Source organism: Lygodium microphyllum, chromosome 3, assembly GCF_053477565.2.
Source record: "Lygodium microphyllum isolate KBCC chromosome 3, Lygodium_microphyllum_v1.1.10, whole genome shotgun sequence".
NCBI lineage: Eukaryota > Viridiplantae > Streptophyta > Polypodiopsida > Schizaeales > Lygodiaceae > Lygodium > Lygodium microphyllum.
This window is the reverse complement of record NC_141137.1, coordinates 76741150-76760723: the sequence shown is the minus strand read 5'-3', so window position 1 is coordinate 76760723 and position 19574 is coordinate 76741150. Positions and strand designations below refer to the sequence as shown.

General features: G+C 39.5%; 1 protein-coding gene across 7 annotated transcripts in view; it reads left to right on the top strand.

Moving 5' to 3' along the window:
* Nucleotides 1-19574, top strand: part of LOC148038526 (putative phospholipid-transporting ATPase 4) — a 151689-nt gene that overhangs the window by 82987 nt on the left and 49128 nt on the right. For all 7 annotated transcript variants that reach the window (XM_087673036.1, XM_087673045.1, XM_087673017.1 and 4 more), the window contains 3 exons: nucleotides 18671-18991; nucleotides 19071-19169; nucleotides 19263-19475. In XM_087673036.1, the coding sequence (XP_087529162.1) occupies nucleotides 18671-18991; nucleotides 19071-19169; nucleotides 19263-19475 (633 nt within the window). The remainder of the gene's footprint in view (nucleotides 1-18670; nucleotides 18992-19070; nucleotides 19170-19262; nucleotides 19476-19574) is intronic.

Here is a 19574-nt window from a genome sequence, read left to right as displayed (position 1 = left end):
ACACCCTGCATAAGGGTCTATTTTTGTTGGATACATATGACAATCAGTCTCATGATGCTTTAGCAGTCACTACTCTTTTGCTCGCTATGGAAAATGCGGAGCTATGGCATGCCCGCCATGGACACATAAGCTTTGGGAGTTTGATGACTCTTCAGAGGTGTCATATGGTAGGTGCATTGCCTCCAGTGGAGACTCCACCTCCTAATGCATGAGGGATATATTTTGGGCAAGATGCACATGTTTGTCTTAAAAAAGGATGGTGCAGTGCGTGCTGTCCAAAAAATGCAGCTTATTCACTCTGATGTTTGTAGTCCCATGAGGACACGTGTGTGCACTTGGAGGTCATCAGTACTTTGTTACATTTATTGATGACTACTCTCGGTATACATGGGTGCATGGGCTGAAGGCGAAATCCGATGTGTTCATGCATTTCAAATATCTTGTTGCAAAGCTTGAAGCTGAAACTGACTTAAAAGTGTAGACACTTCACACAGATAGAGGGGGGGAGTACATGTCTCGTGCTTTTGGGACATATTTGCTTGATCATGGCATTACGCATCAAGCCATTGCTACATTGACTCCTCAACAAAATGGTGTTATTGAAAGGAAGAATCGAACTCTTATGGAGATGACTCGTTGTATGCTAAAAAGCAAGGGGCTAACTCATAAATTTTGGCTAAAAGGCCTTCAGTGTGCAAATCATGTGTTGAATCGTGCACCCACTAAGGCACTGAAGACGATCACACCGTTCGAAGCTTAGCATGGCAAGAAACCCAAAGTGGACTACTTTTGGGTGTTTGGTTGTATAGCCAATGCACATGTTCCAAAAAAAGCTTCGTGGGAAGCTTGATGACAAGGCTGTAAAATGCATAATTATTGGCTACAGTTTGGAGAGCAAGGGCTATTGCTTGTATGACCCATGTACGAAGAAATTCTTTGTCAGTCGGGATGTTCTATTTGCTGAAAATGTTGCATTTTCACATGATCAATTTCAAATGCCAGCCACCCATGACATTGGTGATGTCTTTGGGAGTCTTTTGCCACTTACTCTGGAGTCTATGCCTGCTGGAAATGGCAAGACAGACTTAATACAACAAGTTGTTGCTGCACCATATGCTCCTGAACAGCAGGGTATCGATGATGGTTTGCCACATGTAGTGGAAGAGGTAGTACAGCATGAAAGGGCTGCTGTAAATGTAGCCAAAATAGTCCCAAGATGGCTGTTACAGACTCTTCAGGAGAGTTAGATGGATGCTCCTATACCTCAACGCACTAGAAGGGCTGCCAGAAATGCAGCAAATGATGCGGGGGGGCACACTTGATTGATTTTATGGAAGTAGATGATTGTGATGAGCATGTGTTTATGAGCTCACTATTGGATGATGATGAGCTTACTTCCTTGGATGAAGCTCAGCAAGATGTACATTAGATGGAGGCCATGCAAGATGAGTTAGACTCTATTGCCACTAACTCTACATGGGATCTTGTGGATTTACCACCTGGCAAGAAGGCCATTGGCACAAAATGGGTTTTTAAACTCAAATGCAAGGTTGATGGTACAATTGACATGTACAAAGCACGGTTGGTAGCAAAAGGCTATGCACAGAAGAAGGGCATAGATTATGAAGAAACTTTTGCTCTTACATCCCGTATGAGTACGGTGAGATGTGTGATTGCTATGGCTGCAAATTATGGCTGGAAAGTACATCAGCTGGACATTAAGACATCATTCTTGAATGGGGATTTGCATGAAGATGTTGTGTCACAACCTCCAGGGTTTGTGGTTAAGGGGAAAGAGCACATGGTATGCATGCTGCATAAAGCTCTTTATGGTCTCAAACCGGCTCCTCATGCATAGTAGGGTAGCCTTCACGGCAATAGTGGAATCTATATGGTTGCGCAGATTGTTGGCTGATCTACATTTACCATTGGAGGGTCCTACACCCATTCTTTCTGATAGTCAGAGTGCTATTGCAGTAGCACGAAATCCTGTGTTTCATGCTCGCAGGAAACACATAGAGGTGCATTACCATTTTGTTTGAGAGAGATGCTATGTAGGACAGATCAACTTGATGTATGTATCCACACAGAAAAATGTTGTAGACATTTTCACCAAGGCACTACCACGCGAGAAGTTTTAGGCTTTTCGAAAGTCCTTAAACTTGTTACCCTTTGGTGATTGATCATCCCTGTACTTCATCACATTGGCACTGTAGGGGGGTGTTAGAATTTTCCGATGCTATGGGCAGCGCCCAATGTAATTTATGTGGTGTGGACACTTATTAAAGTGTCAATGTAAGATGTGCACACCTAGTGACTTAGAAACTTAAAGTAGTGACACTAGGCTCTAGAGTAAAATAATTCTAACTCTCGTTAGTTGGTGGAAGATTGGTTAGGTCAACCCTTAACCTAAACATAAGTTGTACTTTCACTCTATCTTTCATTCTAGCAAGTACACGCTATTCTTTTTGCTTCAGCTAACTCTCTTGTTGTCATTGTCTCTCCTCTCTCTCTCCATGGCTGGCTGCCATTTTCAACAAAAAGACAACCTTGCTAAAGAGATGAGAATCTGCAAACACGAAGGTTAGTGGTGAGATGCTCCAAATCAAAACATAACAGATAGAAAATCTAATTCAAAATAAATGCAATGAATGTATATGTGTGTGAGTAAATGCATCGGAAGACAAAAGAATGGAAAAGCTAAGGACAATGGATCTTATGGGCCCGACTCTAAGAGAGTGAAAAATGAATGCTAGACTGACCTAGGGTATTCGAAAGGACCTAGAGGCATACTAGTCTAAGAAGGTGCCCACCATCGCGTATGTCCAGTAGCAGGGCTTTGCCAAGGGAACACCTGATGAGGTGGAGAGGAAGGTGAGATGGATGCATGAAATGCAACGGGATTGGAACGTGCAGACCAATCAACCAATTTCTCAAGGATAGTGAAGAGATGGGCTGTTGAGGCTTTTCTCGAGCCACATGTCTAGCAGCAACAACGGGTGCTGAAGGAGTAGATGAAGCATGAGTGGAAGGTGTAGCCCCACTGGACTGTGCAGTCACATCGGTCTGTTGAGGCTTTTTAGGTGGAAGACCTTGGGCCTTGGAGCAACACTCCTCGTCCACATGGCCTGCTTGTTAGCAGTGTGTGTAAAACCGGTTTTTCTTAGGGAGTTGCTATCAAATAGGTTTAGATTCTTTGGTTCCATCTAAGGAAGAGGAGTCACCCTTTGATTGGCTTGCCTTCGCATCTTGCGAGTTCTTGCCGGTCTCTTGTATGCCATGGAGAAACCAATCTATGGAGAGAGGTGATCAAATGCATCCCCCCCTTCTTTTTTTCCTCTATCCCCTCCTTAAATTTAAGCTCAATATCGCAAATTAAGAGGGTCTACCTCTGATATATATGCTTAAGTGTCCCCTCCAAAAACCCCCCTCCCTCACACTCACGTGATACCATACAACATCTATAGTGAACCTCTCGGGATCCACTCCCTTCATGACTATGAAGCTCACTAATAATTAGATTCTCACTATCTTTAGTGGCCAATCCCCCTTGAAGAAGAGGCAATCAACCCCCTCTACTCTGAATAAGGCTGTGATGAGGATTTTTTGTGGACTTGATCATGTAGCCTTGGGTAACGCAAGAATTGGCACTCAAAATCGTAGAAGGTTGGCGATCTAGGTTGAGAGATGATGTGTTGAATGAAATTGAAGTACTTTTTGGGCAGCTTATTCAAAAAGAATGTACCCTGTTCGTCATCTGACATTGGAGAGCCAGTAGTGGCAAACTCGGCCGCCTATATTCAGCCAGCTTGACTTTCAAATCATCCCCTTCCTTTATAGAGAACTCTTGAAGCTCAAATTCGAGATTGATGCGTCGAGTACGATCTCTCACATAGCGGTTGACAAGGTGACTCTTAACACTTTGACGTGAGTGTGGAGCAGGAAGTGCCGCAAGTGAGAGTGAAAGTTAGGAAGCAATCCCTACATCAGCTCAACATTGACTGTGGCATTGCGGGCCCTTTATTGACGGATGTAGTCAGGATGAGCTAGTCAAGGGTTCGGCATACACTCTAGACCAATGACGAGGTCTCAAAGACCCTAAGACTCAAACACTTGATGCACAAAATAAGACCAAGTGGTGAAATTTGACCCGTTAAAACGTGTCTTATCCATGAAGGCATTCTTGGCCATTGCAACAGGAGTGGTAGTACTCGGAGATGGATAGTGTGAAAAAGTGTAACGTGGGTAGGATGGGGGAGTGGAGTATACTTGGAAAGGGGCCGCCCTAGAGTGCCCACCAGACGTGGGGAGTGTGTAAGGTGGATCCTTAGGTAGGGATGGGCTGACTAGGCATGGGCATGGTAACCACATGAGAAACTCAAGAAGGTGGGATGGGAACACGGGGAGCAGAAGATGGGAATCCCTACATAGATGTAACCCAAGGAGAGTGTGAGGACGCACCATAAGTTGAGGATAGAAACCCCTGCGTTTGAGTGGTTATGTGAGATGTGAAGTTGGGGATAATGAGGGGGATGCCCATCATAGTCGACCTAGGAGTTATGGGTGTGCTCATTTGTTGAAAGAGGTGAGAGGCACTGTGTTAAAGGGTGGCATTACCCCTAATGAAGTACCATGGTGCTAAGAGGTAGAGAATGGGGTGGAGAAGGAAAAGGTGCTAGGAGCAGAGAGATCCAACCCCTAGGGTGTGTGATGCAAATGTGGAGTGTAATCCAAGGTTTTGGAAAGATGATGAGAGGTGTGATATAGTGGAATGGGAGGGAAGTGAGAAGTGTGTGTGTGTGTGACATTCTAAAATGAAATAGAAACTGTAGATGTAGCTGAATTCCGTCTGCTTTGTGAGCCCCCTCTATTGAAGTTTACATATGTAAAGCCATCCGGATCTTGTACCTCAAAAGAAGAAACAAGCGAGGGTTTTGATTCATGCAACATAAAAGAATTGTACAAACTTAACGTTGGACCTGGTTGAGATGATGAAGATGGATTGCCAGACGTTCTAAATGCCGGATGTCCTCCATGATCGGAGAGCTGGCTAGCCTCACCAACCAGTCCGGATGTGGTAGCAAAATTGGTAGGAGGGGTGTAAACATCACCATGCTTGTTGCGATAGTACTCCTCAAAGTCCTCCTCTGTCATGTTAGTGAAATTTGGAATAGGAGTAGAAGAAAGTAAAGGTGGAGTGTCCTCCTCCTCACCGAGTCTATAATGCTGTCTCAAGGCCTTTGATGATGGAGAAGCCTGATAAGACATCATAGGAATTGGGGAAGAAGGTGTTTGGGACATTGTGATTCAGTTACGAGTCGTATTGTGTGTCTCACACAAAGAATAGCTCTCCACAATATCCATAGGATACTCTTTACAAGAGCACTAGCTTTGATACGATGGGAAGAAAACTGCTAGGGTTTGCATTGAGGACACACAAGAGTGTACGACCATGACAGAAACACAAACAGACAGATGCAAAGAGAGAGGGTAAAACTCAAACCCTAAATGCAAAACTCAAAACTCAAACACAGGAACTCAAACACAAATAGAGGAAGGGAGAGAGAGAACACAACTCTGAAGTGAATGAATGCTGTAAATGAATGTAAGAGTATACAGTGTGCTCAAGGGCAAAGCAATGTCGGAGTGTAACGTCCACCAAAGACGGATCCGGAGTTTGTGACCACCTGTCGGAGAGTCTAAGGAGGTAGATGCTGTAAACGCAAGTGAAAGCAGATGCTGATCAGCAAACACAAACAATAGGAGTGTGTGTAATGGCTGGCGGCTGTCCTAGACAACAAACACATATCTGAAATCGCTGCAGGATGATGACCAGCTGATACCCATGTTGCACAGGTGCAAACGTAGGCTGAAACAGTGTCTGATGTAATTGGCGATGATCGGATGATCAGATCGCAGCAGATGATGATGTTACCAGCAACTAATGTCAGCATAGATGAAGGCGCCAAGCAGTAGGAGCAAACACAGATGGAGTGGCAGCAATCACGAGGGTTAGACAACCATGTGGGAGGAGGCTGGAGGTTTAAATCTGCACGTGGAGTGAGAAACCTGCACAGACGGAATGAGGCTGAATGGGGGTAGCTTGTCTATTTATAGATATATAAGAGTGCCCCAAAAATTAGGGTTTTTGGGGGAATACTGAAACTCTCTCGGACCGCTCCCCTTTTTAGAGTTTTTCATTAATTAAGTGTGTTTTGGGGCTGTTTAAGAATGCTAATCAGCTGGAAAGGGTGTTTTAGCTCAACGATGGGTCTATCGGATGGGGCCGTTGGGCGGAGGAGGCGAGGGCAGTGCGGGGGGAAGAACGGCGGGGGGGGGGAGAACGGCGGGGGTTGGTTGACGCAGAATCTTACGTGGCCGAGGGGGGGGGGGGAGTGAGGGAGTTGCTCCATAAGGGGCAAGCACGCCACGGGGGTAACAAGGCGGGGGGTAGTTGGCGCTATGGCGGGGTGGGGCGGGGCAGCAGCGCCACGTGATGTGTAGGAGCTTTTTCGAGTAATCTAAGGCCTCTAGTGTGCACTGTATTAGAAAACCTTCTTGGGACTATCACAAACTCATACTAAAACTAGCCTTTCTCCTTGGAGAGGGTAGCAATGCGTTGATTAATCAATAATTACAACAATAATAAAATTCACATAAACTAAAATTCACACTTTACCACTTTAATCTTGGACAATGGACAGCTTGTTGGTCCCAAAATTGGTGCCCCTTGTGTTATTTTTTAAAATTTTATTACAAATGGATGGAGTACAGTTGAGACTCTGTGATTTGCTTTCCTAATCAATTGCCTTTTGCTATCAAAGCTGACTAGCAAGCCTCCAAATCAATTTGCCCCTTGGTTTGCTTGGGGATTTGTCTTCATCTTACTCCTCAAAAGACAAATTTAGCTTCAAATTTGATATTCGTTGGTTGGCCTCTTGAATCTCCTTGAAATTCCTCAAGCTAGAATCATGGAACTAGGAAACGCCTAAAAAATCTCCTTTACAGGACCCCAAAACGTCGAAATGTGTGGAGAAGGATCCAAAACATGTTCCCTTGTGCGAAATGTTTCCCCTTTGGAGAAACAGCTACCACGTGGCATTTCCCCTTAGGGAAACATTTTGGTTCACCTTGTTTCGAAACAAGCTCAAAACTTTTTTAGCAAAACATAGTATATTGTTTACGCTTTAAATGTAGCATTATTAATCATCATGTTCTTTATGCTTGTTAAGCGTAGTATTATTAATTGTCATGTTCTTTGCGCTTTAAATATAGCATTTAAAGCATTATTAATCTCATGTTTTTTATGCTTTTTAATTGTCACGTTCTTTAAGTGTTATTAATGTTTTACAGTTAAATATTAAATGTTTTAATGTGCTGTTTTTTCAAAAACTCATAACGTTAAATAAATATTTAATGTTTAAATATTAAATGGTTCATGAGTTAAGCTTAAATTGTTAAATATTTAACGTTTAATAATTTAAAACGAGTAAGTTTAGAGTTGTTTCTATTCGTTTGAACTTTCTTCATTAACGAGGAGGATGATAATGAAGAGGTTTGCCTACAACAACTGAACACGATGATATGGATGAGAAAACAGGAGATAGAGAGAAAGAGCAACTAAGTGATGATAATTAGTTATCACTCACTCTCTTGTATGGTTTTGCATTTATTTACAATTGTTCTTTCTTTGCAATCGACATATTATTTATGTGTCAAAATCCTTGTATGCATTAGAAAGTTCCTTTGAGCTTATGCCTTTTGTAGAACTCTTTTAAAACTTGGAAATTAGAAAGCTTTGACTTTGAATATGAAACTTGTATTCTAAGTTTTAGCTTCTAACCACCTAGACTCTAAGCTAGCTTCTTTGGATGACATGGCGTTTCTGTTTCTGCCTCCTTGAAATTTGACGTTTCCATTTTTAGTTCTTGTTCTCGTTTTTGTTTCTGTTTCCTTGTTTCTCTCAACTATGACCGGAATTCAAGTCCTTGACACTCAATTTTGAGTATGCATCGCGAGATGACAGTTAATCCTTGATTTCTATTGTAAATTAGGGTTTATAGCAAAGATTTTCTAATATCTTCTTCTCGATAACTCAAATGATTGGATTTTTTTGAGATAACTTAAGGGATGGCTGTAGGATGAGAGAGAATGCTATAGAGAGGAAAATTTGAGTGTTTGATTGCAAGAAAGGCTAAAAAACTATTGTTGTCCTACTCAAACAACCATGGAAGTTGTCATGCATATTTACAGCTTAGGACCATCAGAAAGGATGATGCTGCGTCTTGTATGCTGTTGCATGGACTAAAAGGACCTTGGATTGCTGTCACCTACATCTGGAGGGCTTCAAATTGCTGTCACCTGCTGTAGGACTAGTCCTTGGTTGTGGTTGCAAATCACATCAGCAGTATCTCCTTACTCTCTAATAGCCTTCTCTCTCACAATGGCTAAAATTGTAAGCGTGGGGAATTGAGAATGACAATTCTTTGAACTTAACCAACTTGATTAATTATCACCATGAAAATGAGAGAGAGAGAGAGAGAGAGAGAGAGAGAGAGAGAGAGAGAGTCGAGACCACTTTGAGAGGGAAACCAACCCCTCTTCTTTACAAGAATTTATTGAAATAAACCACGTGCACCGAGTGTCTAAGCCATATACAAAAGGACCGACTTGTTGTAATTCTAAAAATTAGGGTTTTGAAATCCTAGTTTTTGCGAACTCTGATCAACAAGCTGATTTTCTTCTTTAGTTCTTGGATAAGATCAAGGTAAGTGGAAAGTTGTTCTTGGACGAGAGATAGATAGGAGGGTACAAAGCATGTGGTTGAAATATCAAATGAATAGAGAGACCTTCAATATATAGATGTGGAGCTTGGGTGCTCAAAAGTGAAAAGTAGAGGCTAAAAATGACAAGTGTAGAGACATTTGTCTCTTCAAAATGACACATGTCCTATTCTAGATGCCACATGTCAGATTTTTAGAGAAAGAAACTTTTGAACTTTCTATTCTAAAAATCTCTCAAACGGTTAAGAATTTAAGATAGTTGCTAAAGATAAAATTGTTTTTTGTGAAATTTTAAAGCCTTTGATGAAAACAAATTTCCATTTAAGCAACTTTCAAAAATTGTAATCTTCTGAATTTTAGGAGTTGCCAAATTTAGATTGTGGAGACTTTCATTTTATAGTTCATTGGCTTATGGTTTGTTTCTTTGATTACGAGCATTTGCTTTCTCTTTTTGAAACTACTCATTATGGCCTTCTGGTCAACGTAACTATCTAAGTATAAAAGTCTTAGTCATTTGAGCTTTTTAGTCAATCTAATCTCTTGACTAAACTTTTAATTTCTCTTGGGCATCTTGTCAATGACAACCCAAGTATAATTATAGGGTATTTTGGCCATTAGCCTTTCTTAAATAGAAAGATAAACATTTAGTCATATTTCAAAAGACTTAAGTAATAGAATTTGCCTTTCAAAGTACATGAGCTAGGTCAAATTGTCTTCCAAGTATCTCTGAATAGTTATTAGCACTTATGTCGGCATTAATTAATTAAATTGGCTAGACCTTATAAATTATATTTTCTAAATTGCAGTTTTGAGCGTTATTTTTGCCTCGGTTCTTTTCTTCCGCCATCATTGATTCTTCTACCCTATAGAGGATGCAAGACCAATTGGGCTTTCAAGTATCTCTTAATTGTTAATAGCCCTTACACTGCCATTAATTAATTAATTAATTAATGCCTAGTCTCTAATGTCACCAGTGACATTAGTGGCCAATAAATTGGTCTAGGCCCAAATTTGACACTAGATACCACCTAGTACATATCAATCATTACTTATTACCACTTTTTCCTTTGATACTAATTGATATTTTGGGGCCTTGGGTTCTACATTGTAAAATAATTAACTTGCACCTCACATGTGCAAGTCACATTAGCACATTCAATAAACCTTGAATCAAATGCAAAGCAAAGCAATAAAATTTCACGTTCTCGTAATAGACGACTCCCTTCAAATCCTTGCAATGGTCCTGGATTGCATTGCAATGTGGCAAAGTATTTATTGCCACGATTGGTAATACATATTGGCGTTGTAGTCAAACAACATGTGTACCTATTGCTTAACCATGCTCATATCCTCTACATGTGAAATTTCAGCCTTTTAAACTAGCTATGATCCACATATATAAATCATAACCACAGTCAGAATCTTAAGAGTATCCACATGTCAAAACCCAAGACTATTTTGACCACCAAGGCATTGTAATGCATAAATTGAGCATAAACGCCTCATAGCAATGATATACGACATAATAGTCATGTAAAGCATACATAAATTGCAAACTGTATGTAACTTATGCAATTGTACTTCTCTTGCATCACCTGTAAATGTACATTGCATACCATCTATGTATTTCATATATGCCTTGCAAATGTATTTCACATCAAAATATACATTCCATATATTCCATACATGCGTTGTAAATGTATACTTTGATAGCCTAGATGCAAACCATACCGTATGGATACCGACTCATAGTGACTAGTACCTTGAATAGTGATCTTGGTGTTGAAAAAATTGTTAGTGTATAGTACCTTGGATGCAAATTGTAACAAACCTTTTGTATATTAATTGTTACGAAGACATATTGGCTCAATGATTTCAAATTAATTTGAAGCTTCATGTGCTTGGAAAGGTGATTTGTGTTATTTAAGTGTTTCAAAATATGATCAAATGTTTATCTTTCTTTTTAAGGGTGGCCAATGGCTAGAGCACCCTATAATTATACTTGGGTCGCATCAAACCTTTTGTGTATGGTTCATACTTGGCGTCTATGGTTTTCTTTCAATAAATTTTTGTAAAGGGAGAGAGCTCGGTTTTCCTCTCAATGTGGTGTCAACTATTTTCTCTTTGTCTCTTTCTATCTTTTAATTTTCATGGTGATAATTGATTGAGTTGGTTAAGTTCAGAGTATTGTCATTTTCACATCCTTCTCCTAACACTTACATTGGTATCAAAGCAAGGACTTCTTCTTTGCAAGGACTTTTCTGGGTGATGGTCTTTGGGCCCAACTTTCTCACCATGTCAAGAGGTGAAGAGGGGAATTTGGGTGAACAATTGAAAGGCTCCTGACACTTTGTATCTGTATGCTTATATGATTATGAGACAGATGGTATTATGGTTGCAAAGGTCTATCTCTGCATAAAAGATATCAATGTCATTGATGCTATTAAGTCTATTAAAGGTTACACACCACCTATCATTCGAGGATCCACCCAAGTGGTGACTTGAAAGTCTCATTATATAGAAGTTGCTTTCTCTTGTCCCAAGAATCCCTCCATGGAGAAGGGCAAGGAGAAAGTCAAGGAATGGGCCATTTTCATGGGAGCTGAATCTCCAAAGATACTTTTAGCAAAGGAAATGATGTGAAAAGAGACTTCAAGCTTGGAGAGAAGAGCGTCAAGTTTGACGTTTTCTATGATAAGAGAGATTCTCAGAAAGCTGTCTTTTACTAGATAGTTTGATGCTACTTTTGGTGGTGAAGATTATATAGAAAAATAAAAAATTAGAATGTTTAAAATGCATTTGAAGGATGCGGCTTTGAATTGGTGGCTCAAAGTTGTTCAAGAGGGAAAGGAACACAAGTATTGGAAAGAGTTTAAGAAGATGTTCACCAAGAAGTTTCTGGCTTCATCCTTTGAAGCCGATGTGCAACAAGAATGGGATGAGCTGAAGTAAATCCATGGAGACAATGTTGAAATATATATCAATAGGTTTACATGTGTTGCTCTTAAATTTACATCTCTTACCGAAGTGCCTTTCAATATGGAGATGAGAAGGTTTATCCATGGATTACATCTGACAGTACAGTGAGCTGTGAAGATGACAAAGCCTAATACTTTGGAAGCAGCCCAAGATGTGGCCTTAGAAGCTGAAGGACTGCATATGCCATGGATGCTTGGTTAAGCCTCAAAAGAAGAACCACAAAGAAAGAAGACGAAGATGTTTGACCAAAAGAAGCTAGATAAACAAGAACCAAAGCATAAGGGTAAAGATACATCATCTTTGCCATCCAAAAAGAAGCTAACACACCAATAATTAGAAGAATATACAAGGGAAAGACGATGTTTCTCTTGTGGAGAAAAATGACACATGGCTAGTCAATGTCCTAATAATACAAAAAGAAAGACTAGCCTAAAAGACACCCTAAGCAAATGCTGTACCCAAGGAATCCTTGCAACATGATGAAACTCCGTCAGAGAAAAGGAAACTTTTTATCGCTTAGGATAAGATTGCTAATCAACATGTTCTCATTTATTTTGATATAGAGGCTATATATCATTATATCCATCCTAGGATTGTCAAAGCTCTACATCTACAAAAGGAGAGGTTTGGAACACCAGAAATGTCATGTGCTGCTTTTCAAGGAATGTAGTTTGAAGTTACTCCTGTTCTTGGCAAACTACGAATTGAGATAGGAGATTATGTAGATTATAAGAGTTTGGTAATGGGAAATCTTGGTTATTGTGATGTTGTATTAGGAATATCTTGACATAGAAGAATAGATCCAGTAATTGATTAGAATTAAAATAAGTTTAGATTGCCTTTTAAGGGTAAAAATCTATCTTTTGATGTGGGAGTGGAAGGAAACTTTATTTCCATCTTACCCCATATATAGATTTGTAAAGCAATTAGAAAGTCTATTTCCTCGTACTTAATTTTTGTTAAAGATTCTAAGAAAGAGTCTAGAATTGACGAGTCCATCTCGACTATGAATAAGGACCGAATGAGTTTCTTAAAGCAGTATAAAGATTGTTTTGTAGATGCTTTATTTGATGAGCTACCATGAGAGGGATTGGAAGATCATCACATTGATCTCATGCGTGAGAACTCATCTCCAAATAGGCCACTCTATTGTGTGAGTTCAACACAACAAGAGGAGATTGAGCTCTTGGAGAAGGATCTAATAAGACCCGGTTTCTCACCTTTTTACTATGGTCCTCTTAGTGTACAATAGAGATGGATCTTGGTGCATGTGTGTGGACTAGAGGGATCTCAATAAAAGTACAATTTGGAATAGATGTCCCATTCCAAGCATTGATGATATCTTGGATAGATTGGATGGATCCAAAGTAGTCAGTCAGACTGATTTGAAGAGCGGCCACCGTGAGATAAGGATTGCTTCTCAAGATATTCATGAAACAACATTCACAACAACTTTTGGCGTGTATAAGTTTCTTGTGCTACCATTTGGTCTCACCAATGCTTTAGCAACCTTTAAAAGAATGATAGAAAGAATCTTTAGAGCACATTGGACTTCTTAGAATCAGCAAACAAAATTGATAGCATATGGACTATTATTGGTAGGTTTAGCAAACAAGCTCATTTCATTCCAGTCAAAAAGACTATCAAGTTTCAACATATAGCTAGAATACTTATTCAACAAATCTTAAGTATCATGGATTACCATAATCTTCCACCCTGGGTGATAGAGATCCATGAACCACTAGTCTCTTTTGGTGGGTACTTTTTAAGAATTTGGGTACAAAGCTTATATTTTCTTCTTCTTATTATCCTGAAACAGATAGTCAAAATGAGATAGCCAATCAATATTAGATATGTTGAAGTGCTATTGCCATGAAGCCAATAAAAAATGGAAAAAGAATTTACCTTTGGTAGAATATGTCTATAACAACACAGTTCATACTTCTATCGGTAAAACACCATTTGAGATCATATATGGAAAACCACTCTTAATACCTATTCTCAAAATAAAGAAGGAGATATTTCATGTTGATGAGTTAATGCGTGATATGGATACAACTTTCAGTCAAGTTAGACGAGCTATCCAAAGATCTCTAGAAAAACAAAAGGAAGTAGTAGATAAGGATAGAACACTTTTGATTTTACGAAAAAGAGATTGGGTATGGCTGAAATTTGACAAAGCTCATCAAAGAAGCTCTAATTTGTCTTTATCCCATGTCACTAAGCTCTCAACAATAAATTATGGGCCATTTCAAGTCATTGAAAAGATTAATGATGTTTGTTACAAGTTACAACTTCCAGAGCTTTAAAGAATTCACAATGTTTTTCATATCCATCTTTTGAAGCCTTATAAAAAGCCTCCACCATTGGAGCATGTAATAGAGGATCGACCTAAAGTACATGAACATGGGGAGATACTTCAATCAAAGCAAATGGTCTTTTATATGATTAGGAATCGAGGAAGAAATATTTTTAGAAAATTTCTTTTAAAATTTAAAAATTACTCTCATTTAGACTCTATATAGATGCTAGAAGAGTATTTTAATATTTGCAGCTTATGAAGATTAGAAATACTTCAAGCAATGTCTTGACAATAGGACAAATTTCAAGAGGGAGGATTGTAACAAATCTTTTGTACATTAATTGTTACCAAGATATATTGACTCAATGATTCCAAATTAATTGATACTCATGTACTTTGAAAGGTGATTTGTATTATTTAAGTGTTTCATAATATTATTAAATGTTTATCTTTCTATTTAAGGGTGGCCAATGGCCAAAGCGCCCTATAATTAAACTTGGGTCGTCATAAAACCTTTTGTATATGGTTCAAGCACTTAATGCCTATTGTTTTGTTTCAATAAGTTTTTGTAAAGGGGGAGGGGCTGGCTTTCCTCTCAACATGGTGTCGACTCCTCTATCTATCTCTCCTCGCTCCCCCCTAATTTTCATGGTGATAATTGATTGAGTTGGTTAAGTTCAAAGTATTGTCATTCTCTTATCGTTCCTATCGCTTACATAAACCATGTATATGCGAGATCCACTATATAACTAATCTATCCATCACTAGGAGAGTGTAGTGCAGCCTCCTTATTGAGCATTAGGCAATACTTTGGACCTTCTATGCTCTATTGAGCCTGAAAGGGCCTTGATCCAAAATCTACTCTAATTGAAACACATCAAGGTAAAGTGTATCACTGAGGATGATTTGGGAGGTCACCCTCCTCCATCTAGTTGCATTCTTTTATAGGTGAAACAATGTTGAAGCTTCACCAAGAAGCACATGGAAACTTTATCTCTAACTTTACTGGCCTCGAAACCTCTACTAGGTTCTAGGCAAAGTTTTCTCTTTGGAGTGCACAGATCCTTGGAACTTCGCATCCAATTGACTAGCCTCGCATGTATATCTAACATGGTAGGAGCACCAAATGCTTTAGGAAACATTCTTGTTTGTATACTTTTGGACTATTACAATGGAATTATGTATGGGTATTTGCATACTATCAACCATACCAAGATATATTTTTCCATACATTGCATGCATTACTAGGTGCATTTTCCTCATGCTAGCATTATTAGTTGTATTTTCTCTCATGACCAACACTATACAAAGCATTTATATGACGAGCATTAATACCACGAGTCCCAAGCAAAGTGGGATGTATATATGTATATATGTATTGCCAAACTCACCACTTTCTGTCTGAACATCATACCAACATTGCTATACATGGGGTTATGTATATTACTAGCCGTAGCTAGATACGTTGGACCTTGCACACTATGCATTGGTTGCATACCATAGCCAGTTGTGCCATATATTTTTGTATATGGTCCGTGACCCACCATGGCATGGAAACTAGTGCTACCACCAAAGTACTATGGCTGCCAATCATTGCATGCATGCCCGGTTGTCCAAAAAGCATTGGATTGGCACTTCCAAGTTAGCCTTGCATATGCATCAATTGCTCCATTGACATCATTTGCTTATGCTCACTACCCACATTTGGAACATCATGTTACTGCATTGGCTATTCCTTCAATGCATCTTGTTGTTCTGAAGCTCGTGAAGATGCTGTTCTCTTCTTGCCATTGTTACCATCCTTTAAGGGGTACAAAAAGTGCAGTGAACCCTCTTCTGAAGCTTTGTGCCCCATGCTCTTTGACCATGTCCTTTTGTCCATATGCTAAGCACATGTTGTAGAATGGAGCTATATAGCTTGGCCAAGTAGTGATGAATCATGACCTCTGTCCTATAGTTCTTTGGATACATAACTCAATTAAAAATGTGCATTAGGAAAGAAGCAAGTCTCATATGCATGTGTAAAATGTTCTCCAACTAGGCCATCATGATCTTGTGCCTTCCCATGATGCAACCTACAAATAGTATCTGTCACCATCCTTGTAGTAAGGTATAAACTAAAAGACGTCGGGCAAGGCCCTTGTGGGGAGACATTGGGGGATTGCCCTTGTGCATTGTATAGATTCTTTGCATAAGTGTACCATGCCTCTCGTGTTGTGATTGTGGTATGCGGTGTCTCCTTCAACCCATCTTCCATGGCCTCTTGTTGTCTTGCCCCAAGAGCAATTGATATATCTTTGCATGCAATTCAGCGAAATACGCTCACTTCTTTCTCTACAAGAGGCATCAAAAGATTGATTGAGCTTGCGTATGTGTAGTAGCCCCAAGGTTGCTATATCATGTTGGACTATGTCGGTGTCTCACAACACTCATCACTACGTGAACTGTTTTGTGGAGTAGGACTGGGTGGAGGGGTTGAAGAAACCATACCATGAGTGAAGGCATATGTGATTGATGAATGTAAAACTTGTCCCAACTTTGTAATGATCTTATTTGAAGGGCGGTGTGGAGCCATGGTAAACAATCTGTCAAATATTCCAAACTTGTGTGCATGAGCCGTCCTATGTAAAAACTAGTATCTAGGGTATTTAGAAACTTGAGTAGCAAGTCCGTCCTTGGGGCAGCCATTTGTCATTGTGAAACTCATGTATGATCCATTGCTAAACCAATAGGTCTACTTGAGAGGAGAAAGCTAGTGACATCAGGTAGCAAAGCGGAAGACTTTATCAAACAACCCAGTATACTCCATTCCCCTTGTGATTTTAGCATGTGAGCCCTTGTGAATCTAGCCATCTTGGCTTGCCATTGAAAATGATCACTCTCTGTGCACTCCCTAGTGTGATGAGATGCTTGTTCTTTGTCATTTGCCTAGTGCCACATGATGATCACTCTTTGTGCACTCCCTAGTGTGATGAGATATTTGCCATACTCTGTCATTTGCCCAATGCCACATGATCTTTGCATATCCTCATTCTCTAGGGTATATCTAGGTATATGTGGCAATATGTACATTCCATGAAGTTTCCTCGAAAATCCGTTGTATTTGGTTGAGAGCCCCATTACAATCTACCAGTGTAAGTTAGTTAGGAGGACGTGAAATTTTATTGCTTTTCTTAGCATTTGTTTAAAAGTTAAGCAAATGTGCTAATGTGACTTGCACATGGGAGGTGCAAGTTAATTATTTCACAATGTGGGACTCAAGACCCTTTAATATCAGTTGGTGCCAAAGGTAAAAGTTGTAATAAGTTATTTTGATGTAAGGGCTAATAACTGCCGAGGGATACTTGGAAGACAAATTGGCCCAGCCAATTTAATTATTGACTTGTGGACTTGTTTTTTTGGGCACTAGAATAATTATTAAATTAATTTTCAATATTAATATTCTTAAACCCGTCAATGTTCTCCCTAGATGTTGGGTAGATCTATAAGACAAGGTTGCCCCTTGAGTGCTTTACTATATACTATTGCTACACACCAACCCCTCATTTGATATACAAACAAGCTCTTAGATGCACTATTGTTACAGGGGCTGCATTTGTGTGGTATAAAAACTTTTTTTGCTCAAACCTATGTTGATGACTCATTTTTCCTGCCCAATGATGGTGCTTGAGATGTCAAAATACTCGAGGATACATTATTTGCATTTGAATTGGTAGTAGGGTTGCACATTAAGAGTGCAAGATCTAAGCTTTTGCCTTCAAAATCTTGTGAGTGGCATGCTTTGCTTTGGCCAAGACCCGTTTTGCAGCTGCATGAGATTGTTAGACACTTGGGCTATCCTATTGGATTTAGAGTCACTATCAAGAAATAGATAGAATGGGTGTCATAGAAACTACAGCAGAAATTAGAGTATTGTGAGCTATTACTTGGTCATTGCATGTTTGGCTTCACTTAGTCCAATCAATTATTATGGCTTTTGTGCAGTTTTACTTCCCTCTTCTGACCTATACCAGAAAAGAGAGAAATGTGTTTCCCCAAGCAATTGAGATTTTTGGAAGACTCGTATATTTAGGAAAGATTTGTGATTGTTAAAGGTCAACTCGATTTGAACTCCAAAGATGCATTTGGGACTTACCATTTTAAATATTAATCATCATGTGCTCATGTGCTAGCAAGAAATGCCACCTTCATTGTAAGAAGTGGTTTTGAAGGAAAACTTGCAGGCTGACCACATTAATTCCATTGAAATAAAGCTTGCATGAGGGTATTATCCCACATTCAATGCGCTCATGTCTGAGTGTGGAATTTGAGAGCAGCATCCACTGTCTTCACACATGTAAAATCTTATACTTACCGGTTGTGTCTAGAAGATGCCAAGTAGTTGATAATGTCCTACAGAGTTAAAGGCCTACTGTGTTTCTGTAGATCCGTTTTGTTTTCTGTTTAAGCTTTTAGTGAAGTGTGGGAATCAGTTGCTTATACTTATTTCATGTTGACTTTTCAACAGTTTTATGAGGTTGAAATTTGATATTCCTTGTTGAATAGGAACATGTGTGACAAGAAATGGTTTAGTGTTTGACTGAGTGACCTTGTCAGCATAATGCAGTTGGTCTCAGATCAAATCAAAAGTGGAGTTAAAGCACTCACTGATGGTTCCCACTCATCTCATGCACTTATTATCGATGGAAAGGCGCTGAATATTGTTCTGGAGGATGAGCAACTAAAGCCAATGTTCATGCGATTGGCTTCAAATTGTGAATCTGTCATTTGTTGTCGTGTATCTCCTCTTCAAAAGGCAATTGTTACAGAACTTGTAAGATTCACCAGTAGACAGATCTGTTTAGCAATTGGCGATGGAGCAAATGATGTTGGGATGATTCAGAAAGCGAATATTGGAGTTGGCATTAGTGGAGTGGAAGGTCAGCAGGTTGGTTGCCTTGTGAGCTCTACACTGCTTTGTGTTGGGTAACATGTTCCCTTTAGGTCTGATCCGTTTTCTTTCTCAGGCTGCCATGTCAGCTGACTTCTCTATTGCACAATTTCGATTTCTGGAAAAGCTGCTTCTGGTCCATGGAGCTTGGTGTTATAAGCGGACCACATTCATGGTAATTTCACTTCTGATTTTAGAATGTACTTTGTGCATGCTGCAGTACTGTTGTTTTTCTAAAGACCCTGATCAGATATGGTTCTACTTGCAGATAAAGTATTTTTTCTACAAGAATTTTGTATTTGGTTTCTCGTTGTTCCTCTTCAACGCATATACTCGATTTTCTGGACAATCTATTTATGCGGACTGGTTTCTCTCTTTGTACAATGTTATTTTTACTGCTGGTCCAGTTGTTGCGATAGCTGTTCTTGACCAAGACTTGCAATGTACGAGTCGATTAAGGTTTCCACAGCTTTACAAGGAGGTGATTTGGTTTTATATGGACGGACTTTAGTTTACAGTACATATGATGCTTTGGAATATTTGGAACAGCACTAAAGCAAGAGTGTACACTTTTTCCTTT